The sequence below is a fragment of the Dicentrarchus labrax genome, unplaced genomic scaffold, assembly GCF_905237075.1.
Source record: "Dicentrarchus labrax unplaced genomic scaffold, dlabrax2021, whole genome shotgun sequence".
Taxonomy (NCBI): domain Eukaryota; kingdom Metazoa; phylum Chordata; class Actinopteri; family Moronidae; genus Dicentrarchus; species Dicentrarchus labrax.
This window is the reverse complement of record NW_026136704.1, coordinates 13,114,024-13,127,853: the sequence shown is the minus strand read 5'-3', so window position 1 is coordinate 13,127,853 and position 13,830 is coordinate 13,114,024. Positions and strand designations below refer to the sequence as shown.

The 13,830-nt window shown below is 41.7% G+C and overlaps 1 protein-coding gene across 17 annotated transcripts in view; it reads right to left on the bottom strand.

Moving 5' to 3' along the window:
- Positions 1–13,830, bottom strand: part of gramd1bb (GRAM domain containing 1Bb) — a 100,602-nt gene that overhangs the window by 34,442 nt on the left and 52,330 nt on the right. The window contains exon 1 of one of the 17 annotated variants that reach the window (XM_051398223.1): positions 5,032–5,579. The exons of the other annotated variants lie outside the window; for them this stretch is intronic. Within the exon in view, the coding sequence (XP_051254183.1) occupies positions 5,032–5,054 (23 nt within the window). The 5' untranslated portion in view covers positions 5,055–5,579. Of the gene's footprint in view, positions 1–5,031; positions 5,580–13,830 lie in introns of those variants that run through there. 17 annotated transcript variants of the gene reach the window in all.

Sequence of the window (13,830 nt, the reverse complement as noted above, 5' to 3'; positions counted from 1 at the left end):
GAAAATAATCTGCGGATTAGTCGATAATGAATAATAATTATAATTGCATTCCTACTCAAAATGTGGTATAGTGTGACTCAACAGCATTTATTTGTATATATCTGTGTTTTTTTTAATGTGTAACACGGAAACATTTAAAAGGAAAAAGTTAATTCCCACTTTTTCCACATTTAGCTGTTTATGCTAAATGTTAGCAGGTAAAATGAAACACACAGGTCAGTGCTAGAGTTGGTGGACAATATCTAGATAAGGTAGCTAAATTATATGAAAACAGTCACCAGTATATGACACCTCTATGTATACAGAAACATGGGAACGTTTACAGTTCTAAAAGGAGACCAGGTTAGGTAAATAGGAAGCTAATTTTTGCCGGTGTAGAGTAGCGTTAGGGTTTCAAGGCAGGGAGGAGGGGAGCAGCTTCTGATTGTGCTTTTAAAAAGCATAATGGAAAATGGCCTTATTGTTGAGACAGGCTTCATTGGAGAAACAAGTGTATGGAACGCTAATGTGATGTCCTTTCATCAGACATCCATCAGGGAGGAGGTACATATGAATGTATGTCCCTAAACGCAGCTTCCAGTCCATTAATAATGAGGCTGATAGAGGCTGAGGGAAACAGGGACATTCCCTCCCACAGCAAGGTATGACTGATGTTGTAAATGTTGCCTCGAAGTAAATGCACCTGTTTGTCTATGATAAGATTTCTTTTAAATAAATGCATAACATTTTACTGTAGGATTAATGCAAATACAACCAAGCCTTCCTTGTTAACATGAACACTTACTGCCAATTCTCACACACACACACACACACACACACACACACACACACACACACACACACACACACACACACACACACACACACACACACACACACACACACACACACACACACACACTTCCTTGACCATAAAGTGCTATGCAAGGATCAATTTTCATCACTTTATTAACCGTTGCAAAATCAATGCTTCATCAATCATATCATCTCAGTCCCAAACAGAAAAAAAAGTTGCTTATATTGGGAGCAGGCGGAGGAGTGTGTCGAGGAACAATATAGAGCATAATCAGCGATGACAAATGGGAAGGATGCAGCAATAAAAAAAAAAAAAAGGAAAATGGGACAGGGGACGAGAGAGAGGGAGTTAATAAGCTGTGGCCAGGAGGCAAATAATTCTGCAGTCTCTCTTCACTGCAGAGCCCCTGCTGTGAACTTTCCGTCCATTGTGGCCCAGTCTGATGGTACAGTGCTTTATCTGTGAGGCTGCAGTTGGTTCCGAGCCTCCCAGTCCATCCCTAAAAAACTCTGCCGTGGACATTTTATGATATTGTTTTCAGAGCAAGTGGAAACTGTTTTTCTTTTTAGGGAGGGGGATTAATCATCACTGCTGATGACCACACTAGATCTAAAAGCACCAGCCGATCGACCAGTAGTTCACCTACAGTTAAAGCAGAGGGTCTTTTCCTTCTCCCTCCCTCATACTTTACATATTGAAATGAATCATCTCAGTCAGTCTAAAATAGCCCAGAGAGACACTCCTGGGGATGTGGTTGGCATGTATGTATGTGAGGATCTGAGGCATCATGTGTTTCTGTGTATGACGGCATGTACAACTTGTACTTGTGTATAGACTAGGGCTGCAGGATATGATAAATTCATTATATTGCGATTATTTGGACAGTTCTTGCAATTACGATAGGATTCAAAATTAGTGTAGAAATTATTATTTTTGCATCACAAATTTAATTTTCACTTAAAAAAAACTATTAAAACCAGATTTGTAGCCAGTGCATCTCTGCAGCACTACAATACTTCATTATAATGCTGTTTTGTCACATATTTGACCTTTATCAAAAAAAGCTTCTGTGATTTGCATATTGCACTTGGCCATATTGCGCTTTCAATATTATTTTGATTAATTGTGCAGCCCTAGTGTGGACGCATGCACCCTTGTGAATGTGATGGAGCTAAAAGCTGCAGTCTCAGAGGCGTATAAAAGCAGAAATCACACATGGGAGACTTCTCTGCAGTGTTCCACTCGGTTGCCCCACTGCTTTGTGACCACAACATGAAACACTGCCTCTGCCTGCTGATTGGCAGCAATCAATAAGATAAAGGGGATGAACAACTGACCGGACAAGTTTGGGGTACAGATTCACAAAGGCATTTATGTATGCAAGTCCTCGCTCACAGTTTGTCCAACTGTCCTGCAGCAACAACCGGCTTGTCCATGGTGCCACGTGCAGAGAGTAAGCTCCAGCTCTAGCCTGCTGTCAGTGCCTTGCTGTTGCTACAGCTGCTGCTGTTGGCTGTGTGTGCACATCTGTGTCTGAGTGCATGTGTGTGTGTGTGTTTATGTGCAGATTTAAGTCACACCAAATGTCATATCAAGACCAAACATCCCCACTGGGGTCACTGCCAAATCCTGAGCAATCTCTCTCTCTCTCACACTCACAAGCATGCATGTACGCACACGTGGTTGCTTTCTCTCTCTTATCTCTTCCTTGTCTTCTGACAAGGAAGTAATGCTGTAAAAATATCCCCCCAACCCTGCCTCTCAATCACAGCATGCACTATGACAAACATACACCCAACAGGGCAGCCTGGTTTCCAATCTGAAAACTCTTTTGACACTCGCCCTGACAGTAACTCACAGTACATCACATATTACGTTTTTTATAACAAAGACCAATCATTTTACTCACACTTTCGTAAGATCAGACTCAACTACTCTTTCTTTGGATTGTTTTGATGTCATTTTATTACATGTAAAGATCCTTTTGGGACCATATGCCTCAAAAACAGTCAATAAATATAAAAGCAAACAGAAAAACCTTAAAACAAAGCCTGGCTACTAATGTAAATCCTAACACTTCAGTAAGCCTGCCATGGCACTAAGGACTTTTTAATTTATTAAATGAATTACTGTAGTAGGTTGGAATTACATATGCTGGTTATAATTTATGAATACTGTTGCAGTCTGGAATTCTGATTCTATAAATTATGTGAATTGCTTCTCTGTGTTTCTTTTTACTGTGTGTTACTTTTTTTTAGCATTATTTCAAACTGCATGTGCTGCATTTTGAATCAGCTTTACATTCATTTGTGGTATCTTTTAAGCCCATCTAGGCTAAGCCTTTTTGTATGCATGCCACAATAATCAGAAGTACATCATATACCTTAAGCCATCTCATTTTTCAACAAACAATAAAATGGTTAAGAACAAATATCTTTGCACTAATATAAAGGCACTGAAATACTACAAGAATCACAGTGCAGTTCAATCAAATACATGAAGAGCTCTAAACCAGTTAGCACTGATAATCCACTGGCAGCTAGTGGTTTATAACACTCAACTAATGTTCTTATTGAGGTATTGATTGATGGAATGACCTCTAGGTCACACCGTTTTGCTTACGTAGCACACACAGAAAACCGAATGCCACTCTGATAGACACAAACAACAAGAGTGAGATTTCAGCTAGTTCTTCTCATTGATGAATCTACTAGTGGGAGTACCTTATCATTTGCTTCTTGATTGATTTGTTTTCCTTCAAGGTTGCTTGAAACACAGCTGAATATAAGCCATTTTCCATGTTTGAAACTACTTTTTAGAAACACATTTCTTGATTAAAAGATTAAAAACATGTTGTAACATGTTGTACTTTAGGAGAGCAACCACAGGCATATGTGCAGTTATATAACATGACAGCATGGCATGCACTATACCCAGCTAGCCAGCCCGACAACTCACCTCCATGTATAGCAGGCTACGGGATACTAACAGATGGCTGTACAGTGGTAAAGTAACCTGTGTCTATAACGGTGCTGCATACAGATTAAGTGACGGCAGGTTTAATAGTGTTTCTCTGCTACAGAATGATAAAGAAGCCCTGGATGTCTGACACACATAGAAACAGGAAGACACATTGCCTGACACGCACATACAGTATGCACTCAGTCTGATTAATCTTATGAAGCCCTCAGAGGAAATGTTCAAAGCTACAGTCTACAGCCTAAAGAAAAAACGAGTGGAGGATTAAGTGATAGATTTGAGAGGCATAAAAAAATAAGAAGACAGTAGAGAAGAGAGGGATGTAAATGAGAGAAGGACACAGACAAATATAGAGAGAATGAAAGAGAGACAGAGACGTAAGGGAAAAGAAGAGGTCCTGTAGGGAAAAGAAGAGGTCCTCTTGAAAGTGAGCAGGAAGGAAGCGGGACGCACGTTGCCGAAACTGCTCCCCCTCTGGTTTTTTTTCCCTCCTGCAGTGCTCTGTAATTCGTCTCTAAAAATATCAGGCAAGAGGAGGAGGAGGAGCATAAACAAACACAAGGGGAGGAGAGGAGGAGGGAGGATGGAGGGAAAAGTGCACCGGGCGCACGCACCGTAGCAAAACAGGTTAAAAGAGAAAGCGAGAACAGAGCCACCTGGATGTGGATCTGCTTCGTCCATGTGAGATGACGAGGGGAAACAAGGAAAACAAGCGAGGAAGACTGCGAGAGGGAATGTCGGGGAGAGGCCGAGGGAACATGTGTCTGCTCTTTTCCAGGCAGCCACGTGAGCGCTTCTCCTCAGCTGCTCCGCTCACACTGAGCCCGCCAGAGGGGAGCAGAGCGGGGTCGCCACAGTCAATTGTGAAAAAAAAAAAAAGAAGCACACTAGCCCACACTGGTTGCACTGTATATACACACTCTGGCCACAGCTTAGTGGTGTCTTGTTACATACTGGTACATTTTCTGGAGATTTCCATAAGCACATAGGAACGCACAGGTGGAGATGGACAGATAAGCACACATTTATCTTATGTGCTCTTACCAGCCTTGCCAAGAGAGGTCTTAGAATGACATATGTCATTACAACCACAGTTCAGAAAAATACCAGAAAACGGTCACACACTAGTCGCAGACAGTCTAGTCCCTGGCTAGGTTGTGCTTTGCATACATGACAGCCTTAAAGCTACACAGCCGAAAAACAGGTTACATTTCCAATACACAATCAGAGGAATACAACTCTCTATTACGTCTTACCAGGCGAGCTTGAAGCCTTTCATTAGTACAGTGAGGAGTGTCTGACATCCATAGCGTGTTGTGGGCACTGGGCTGCCCGTTCACAGCGCCGCATGCTGACTGACAGCCTGCCAAAGCCTCACCTCCCATACACAGAGCAGGAGAGATGCACGGAGGGAAGAAGGGAGGAATGGATGCAGAGGCAGATGGATTGTTGGGGACTGAAGTCTGGAAGGATGATCCTCAGCTTTGCCCACCTTTCCGTTACATTCCTTCGCTTGTGTCGAGGTGCCGCAGTGCTGAGCGATTGTGCCAGAAATTCACACCTCCCTGGGGTTCTTCAGTTTTCCCAAAAGAGAAGTATGTGACCTGCGCCGCAATATTCACCACGCACACAACTGCAGCATGCAGCAGTGGTAGAAGGGCTTGCAATTGTAGATAAATGCCAACATGGCTGATCGCTGTTCCTTTCTAACTGTCTTTTCTATCATGCTATCACACTGTCCCTCAGAGCTACTCTTTGCTCGCTCAAACTCACTCCGTCTCTCCCTTAGTCTCCGCTGCGGATGAAAGCTGCACTTGCTGTGCTCACAGTGAGCAGGCGCAGGATCTCTATCCTCCTACTCCCCTCCTCCCTCCCACCCTCCCTCCTGTTCTCTCTTTCCTCTTCCATAGATGGCTCTCTTTCTCTATTTCTCTCCAAGATAAGCCGAGCTGGCCCAGTGTGGAGGACTAGAGCAGGATTGTAGCCTCTGGTCATAACATCCTCTGTGCAATGACCCCCACCCCCAACCTCCACCCTCCATGCTATGTATGAGAAGGGTATTAAGTGTGTGGGGTGGGGGGGGGGCTACTGCAATTCTTTCCTCTTGTATTGGACTGCAGCCCTGATCAGTGTCAGCAGCTAACCCTGTTAATCTCTTAATGCATTGAGTGTACTGGGGTACTCCCCATGTTTATAGCTGTGTGCTGCGTATGTGTTCTGCATACATAATGAATCAGATGGACATCGTGGTGACTCAGCTTGCTCAGTTGGCGTTTTAGTGTTTTAGAACTGCAACAACTTGAGTGTAAATCTCACTTGGGCTTCCTGTCAATTATCCTCATTTGGCTAATTGACCAGAACCGTAGGCCTGACATGCTGTGGATTACTCTACATGCCGAAACGGTGTGCATGGGTTACTAGTAACAGTGTCAGTCTCTAGAGTTAGGAGGGTGGTATGCTTCTTCCTTTCCAAAACACAGAAGAAAAGGTGTAGGAAATGGACTTAAAGGTCCAGTTTGCAATATTTAGGAGCATCTTTTGGCAGGAATAGAATATAATATTCCTAGGTAGGTTTTCGTTGCTGAATATCACCTCAAAATAAGCATTGTTGTGTTGCTGTTACCTTAGAAGGAGCCGTTTTTCCTACAGATCCAGATCCACCATGTTGAACTGCCATATTTCTGCAGTAGACCAGAATGAAAAAGCAAACACTGGCCCTAGATATGGCTTCTTATGTTTTTCTACATGTTTTGGGCCACTATAATTTCTCCTTTGCATTTGGAAGGAAAGGGTGAAGCGAGGAACTTGCAATCTGCAACTTCACCGCTAGTTGGCACTAAATCCTACACACTGGTCCTTTAACTGTGTGTTGTTCTAGATTAAGCCAAAAACGTTAGTGGGCCCAGCTATCTAGCTTACAACAGTACCACTACCAGTGTTATTTCTGAGCTAACTACATTATTTAATGGGGTTAAAGGTTAAAGATCAGCTGACAAAGTCCACGGCTAGAAATGTGAAGCTAGCTTTTTTTTCGTCAGTGTGAATTTAAAGATCAGTTAAAAAAAAAAAAGTTACTATTGATTTCTGGAAAGCTTGACAGTTGAAGCAACTATAACTGTACGGGAGGAGGGGGTTAGCAAACGATCAATGGCTTTAACAGAGCTTAAAGTATTAATTTTAGTTTGAAACATTAAAAAATTAACTAAAATTAAACAGAATGCAAAGAAACAACAGTTTTGATATTATGTAATTCTTTGCAGCGCTATCTACTGAATATTCAGCTAATAGTAGTAGTACTCGTAATTCCACTTTGTACATCAAGAGGCAATAGTGAGTCACTGTAGCGTCTAGTCTATCGTCAGTCCAACATGAGAGGATGAAGCAGTAATGCTGCCCTGAGGGTAAGGCACCACGTTAACGACATTTAACAGAGTGAATGTTTTCTAAATTAGCTGTTTGTTAAAATAAGACAGACCTATGGGTAGGGACTGTGCATTTCCTTGTTTCTCATGATAGGGGTGGACATCCCAACTTAAACTGTGAATTCACAAGATAAACCATTTGAAAACATTTTTAACAAGAATCTGAATCATACACCATGTAAACTCATCATAGCTACATTTGTAATGGATTAACCTTTACACGATTGTAGTCCACTGACAACTGCAGAAGTGGTTGCTTAATCTCCTCCCTTGGCCACTTTAGGCCACAGAGGTCAGAGAGCAACCGATCATTCACTTTCACAGAAGCTGTCATCAAAAACAATGGCCGACTTGACCACAGGCACTGGGTCAGGGTGCAGCACATTCTTCCTGTTTAATCTTCTTAGAGCCCTGCACATTACAAGGTACACCTCATTAGGGATGACTAATACTACAGCTAATGCAAACCACTCTCCACCATCAGAGTTGACATTATGGTTGACCTGCACGCACACGCCCGCCCACATGCTCTGATGATCAAGAGGTTTAATTTATGTTATTTAATTGATTGATTGATTTAATTTACTTAACTGTTTGCTCAGTGATCCCTTTCATTGATAGTCTTTTGTTGTTTGATTTTTATTTGTTTTGTAATGGCAATACACAGTAAAGCACTTACAGCATGATATAAAGTTGTTGTTATTATTGTTGTTATTGAGCTTAGCCTGCTGAGTCACTGAGCTCCATTCACTCCCTCTGCTTTTTTCCTCCGATACAGATGGAGCCAGGAGAGTGCAAGTGCATGACTGACTGATAGAGAGGCGAGCAACCAAAACAAGATAATGGCACACAGATGATGCAGTTGTCCTGGAACTCTTGGTCTGGGAGGACATGTTCCCATCACAGAAAGTTCGCCCCAAGTCAAGATCAGTGCGCGTTTTAGAACAGAGATCAGTATACAATTCAGTAATGGACACCTATCTTCGGTACAGTGGCGCGCTCTTGTGACATTATCTATATTACAGTGACTTTCCAGAGACTTGTGACGACGGTCTAAAACATGCCGAAGAATTTAACACCGGTCCCAGTTCGAACAATCTTTTTCCAAATCATAACAAATCAAAAACACCTTGTAGAGCAGCACGACACAGTAGGCTGGTAATCATATCTACTGACAGCCTCGGAAAGTGATACAGACATTGACTCAAGGTTTGTGAGATACCAACCATTTGTATGTACTCTCCTTAAAGGGGATGTGGGGTTTCTGTCAATGGACAGAGCTACTATGCAAAACAGCAGCATTAGTATTGTCTTTAATATGTTGCTGTTGTTTTTCCGTATTTGTGTATCTTTAGCTGAAGATACTCCATAAAACAATCCATAACTACCAATCAATAGCTGGCAGTTGCTGTCTCTTAAAAGCACCTCAAACCATACTGTGATTACTTTTATTATGGAAGAGGATCATTCATCTCTGTGCTATGGGGGCAGGCAGGAGCAGGCAGGAGCAGACAGGAGGACACAGACTCTCTCTCTATTGTTTGCCAGCACTGTGTCTCCCCATGGGCTACTGTGAATGTGGTGGGACTGCAGGGGGAGAAAAGAGAGGAAAAGATATGAGAGCGCACTCTAATCCCTTCTCAGGGTGAAGCAGTGAGTGCTGTAACCTGAGCTTCAGTCAAGCAAGAGGACAGTAAGTCATCTCAAACAGAGTCCATCTGGTGCCCACCTGCACCAACAAAAACCCTGAAACAATACCTGCAGGCAAGATGCACCTTAATAATCTTAGTATAAATCACACTGGACATGACAGGTGGCCCCTAGCTGCAGAGTTCAGGCAGTAAGATTGTACCTGCCCCTGAATATTGAGAATTGCACTCTGTAATAACAGAACATCTTGACCCAGGTTCCTCTACCAATGTGACTGATGCATCAAAAGAGGATGCATTGTTAATGTCCATCAACTTTATAAGTAAATGTATTAAAGCAGTCAGAGGGGTCATTCTGACATTTTATTATTTCCACATCCCCCCAAAATTGTACTATAGCTGTAAATAATGACTGAAAAATAGATACCTAAGTTACCTAAATGCAATGTGCAAAAAGTGTCATCCTGAGACAGACCATAGCCTGTTGTGTCATATAATGCAATCAGGAGGTTGTTTACCTCAGTCTTAACACACAGAGTCTGGCTTTGTTGCATTTTATTTAATCAAACTAACCCAACCCATAAGAAGCAGGAACATCAAACAGAAACAACACCATGCCTGATTATTGAAAGATGGATTTTATGCGACAGGACAAACATTTGGTTCCATTTGAGAGTTTTGTTGTCTTTGAAGCCATCCCTTCTTTATCAGATTTCTTTCATCTTTCTTGCTTTGTGTGATTATAGTTTGACTCTTGTTAGTGCTCTGTCCAGCCTGCTGATGAGAAGCAGCAGTGCTGAATGGACAGCTCCTCTGGAGAGGAGTCAACCACCAGTCAGAGATGTTTCCTCTCACTGACGCCCCCTGCTGACCACACCACAGCTCAGTTCTTCTATAGTAAAACACTTAAAATCAAAGAGGTGTTCCTACTGGCATCAGGCAAAAACTGAAATTCAGGTTCACACTTAGATTTCCTGAATACATGCCATGTCCCCTATGTCCCCTATTTATAGGAAGGATTCTAAAATAAATACATCATTCTCTGGGCTGTTTGTTTTGCTTTAAAAAAAGATGAAAAGAATAGACATTCTATCTTGTGCTTCACACCTTTACAGATAGTAGTCATAATTGTTATTATTTGGGAAAACAGCAGTCATGTGATTTCTGCATCAGGTTCTTTTTTAGTATTCCTTGAACCCTAATCTGGCCCAGAGATTTTTCATTTATTTCTAAGAATAGCATTGGCAGATAATCTGGATTAATCCCTCTACACTGCTTTGTGGGATTGGTTGCCGTGGCGAGTTTGACTCTCCCATTCTACCTCGTGGGCGTTTCCTTACTTGGAGTGTTCCTTAACGGAGTATGGATTGAGCTTTTCTTATTCATGTTGAAAAGATTGATTTCTACTGTCTGATCGGAGAGGGAATTGGGTGATCATGTGACCGGATGGTGGTTGATTTATTGCTGAACTGACCATGTTGGGTAATCCAAGCCCTCAAGGCCACAGTGGGGAGACAGAGAGCAGAAATGCATTCACAGGGTGCGGAGACATACGTGTGTGAATATATACACATTGTTTATCCAGAAAAACTAATTATATAAAATTATTCTAGCATTAAAAATATGGTGCAAAAGAAAAACAAAATAAATTAAATAGGTAAAATAAGAATTGAAATTAGCAGGGTGCACAGTTTTTAGAGGTATTGTCATCAGAAGGAAGAGAAGATTAAAGGCAGACGGAGATGTAGAATAGGCTCACTGATCTGATTGATTAACAGGCAACAGATAAGTCAGGAAAACATGAAAACAGTACAGATAAGGCTACACAGGTGCAAACATGGGACAACAATGCACAACAGAAACCAGTAGGAGCCCAGAGTAAATTTAATATTAAGCAGAAAAACACAACAGCGGCAAACATCCCACTGAGGACGGAACAGACGCTATGCAGACAGCCAGCACTGGCTAAAACATAAAAGCAGCCCAGGGAGGGGGAGTACAAGACAGAATGATGACAGTGATGATGAATGACATCATGTGTTTGATATCAAAAAAGAGCAACACTGCGAGGTATAGACATCATGTTCAATATCAGGTCAACCAAAAAAGTGATAAAGTGAAATACAGATGGCCTTCTGTGAGGCTGTCACGTGTGCCATGAATAAAAGAACAAAGTACTGCACGTGCTGACATTAAAGCACTCATTTAAAAAAGCCTTCCATTTCTGTTTCTGCTGCAGCAAGCAGGATGAAAATAGACCGAGGTTTCTTTTTCAACACACACACACACTCTTAATTACTAAACAAAGCCGAGCGAGAGGGAGGAGAATAGAGGAATAGAGAGGTGGTGGAAAATGGAGTTTGGATTATCACTATTAACCTAAACAATAGGTTTAGGCTTGAGAAGAGAATAGACCTCCACAAAATGTAAATATCCAGTAATTATTAATATTAAGTCCTGTTAAGACTTAAAGATTATTTGAAAGCTCTTTGAAGCACTCGCTGTCCTGTTTTCATATTTGCGGATCCTCTCAATGCTATGTATAGATGCACTTACATGATGTCTGCGCCAATACTGGCTCTATTAGGCGGATTGCATTGGATCTTTTTTTATCATGCTGCTCTGTTTATTTGATGTGGTGAGTTCATGTCACTGCCAATATTAACTTATAGCTTTCACTTTATGTTTCCCTACACACAGAGGAATGGGTGGGTGGGTATTAATAATACTGTTAGTTAAATGGTTATATATATATGATATCTACAACATTAACACACAGCAAACAACTATTTGCTATGTAATATATAGCGGAGTGAAGGTTTCCCGTGCAGAGAATGACGTCACACTGCCTCTCCCTGTTTTGATCCCTGAGTATGTTTACTTCTCCGGTCTGGCCCTGTGTACATGTGAGGGCATGTGAGCAACTGCTGGTCTGACAGCGACTTCAAATTCTGTTTTTCTCATCTATGTCAGTGAAGTAAGGATTTATTTAGACCAAATCAGAGTTGGTGGAAAGACTGGTGAGTTATATTTTCTGTTTTATGATTATCTGTGAGGTAAAAATTGCTGGTTTTGTCAATGGAGTCTGGTTTAGTCTGGGTTGCTGTGCTCTAGTGCAACATCTAGTTGCAGTGAATTTCATATATGTAGCCATCAATAATTTAAAATGGATTAATTAAATTCTATTTACTCTTATTTATCATTTACTAGCTTAAGCTTAAGATAGCTTAACTGACAACAACAATAGTTACATTTATCATAAATAGCAAACGTAATGTTCATCACCCATATACTATATGGTCACTGCATCACTGTATAAACTTGTGTAACAGTAGCTAAAGCATTGTAGTCAGAGAGAGACTGTGTACAAGGTGTATTGTCTGAATTGTTTCCTCGACTCAAGGAATTATGTCTGTTTTGGTGTCACTGAAGAAGCATATAAATATAAAATTCTACACTAGCAAGAACCCACTCACTGCATCTGTGTTATTAGTGAGTGAATTACAAATTCAGATTCATCAGAGGAGATTATCAGTATTAACAAACCGATAATCTGAGCATGGGCTACCTGCAAAAAAGGCACAAGAAGGCTGTGTGTATCCCCATCTTACACTGGAGCTGTAGCTATTATGCAGTACATCAATGACTCATCACATCCATGACCCTGAGAGCTTCAAATACACAGCCGCTCTGTTCAGAAAAATGATGTCACGACACAGAGAGATCAGGTTCAGCTGATCTCTCCAGATCCAGTCCACATCCAGTAATGTATGGTATACACTTTAGCTGCTGCTGTATCACTGCACTGCTGACACTGCTGTCTCCGGACAGAAATGTCAAAGAGTCACTTGAGGGAAGCTTTAACCACACTCACTGCTCACTGGAATGTACATTTTTAAAATGTATTTGGTCTTTTTAGTCATATTTTTACAGTTATAGTTAGGAAACAAAAACTGGAGGCCCTTTGGGAGATTCATCCCTGTGCAGTTTTTTCTTCTTCATCTTATTTTCTGTTTGAAATCAATGCCAAAAAAACCTTTCCAATATCATCAACACCTTTTCCACATTGTTCCTAATTACATAACCGTACAATGCCAGTTCAGTTGACACACAATTATCAAATAGCTCCACATGACCTCATCATCAGTGAGCGTGAGATACTGTGGTGTGGAAGCCAACGTGGTCAGATGTGCTGTCGCTGTGGGGTTGTTCACTGTTGCTAACACTCAAACACAAACCTCCGCGGGTAAAAGAATAACCCCATCTGTGTCCTCGTGCTCTGTCCTCACAGGAACCTTTGTCTAACCTTTATTTAAACAGGCAAGTTGATTAAAAACAAGGTAGCAGCATGGATGATGCTGTCTAAATTCTGTCCGTGTTCATTCTGTATTATATGTTCTCTGGTATTGCACTGACTTGCTCTGAAGCAAAAGGCAAAGGCTTGAAAGTAGTGAGGAGAGCTATATTTATATTAAAGGACGGTTGTAGAGTGGTGGAGAGAGATATTGACTGACCCCTCCCAGACAATCCTTCCATCTAGTCAGTCAGGGCTGTTGCCACAGAGACGACCCTGTCATTATCGAAGCTGGGAGCGCTCTCAGCTCGCTGCTTCAGGACCACATGCGTACCTTGCCTGCTCTTTTCAGTCAGACAGGCAAATCGCAATGATAAGCCCCACAGAAGAACACACACACAGACACACACACACACACACACACACACACACACACACACACACACACACACACACACACACACACACACACACACACACACACACACACACACACACACACACACAGACTTTAAATTTGCTTACCACTGGTTGCTATGCCATTATCACCCACAAGGTCTTCAAGGATGGCACTTGAACTATTTCAAGCTTCACAAATCATCCACGTCACACATGGTGACAAAGCCACAATCACCCAACACGACCTCAGAGTTTCAAACACCTCAACTTTGCACTGACAAAATCTGCAAA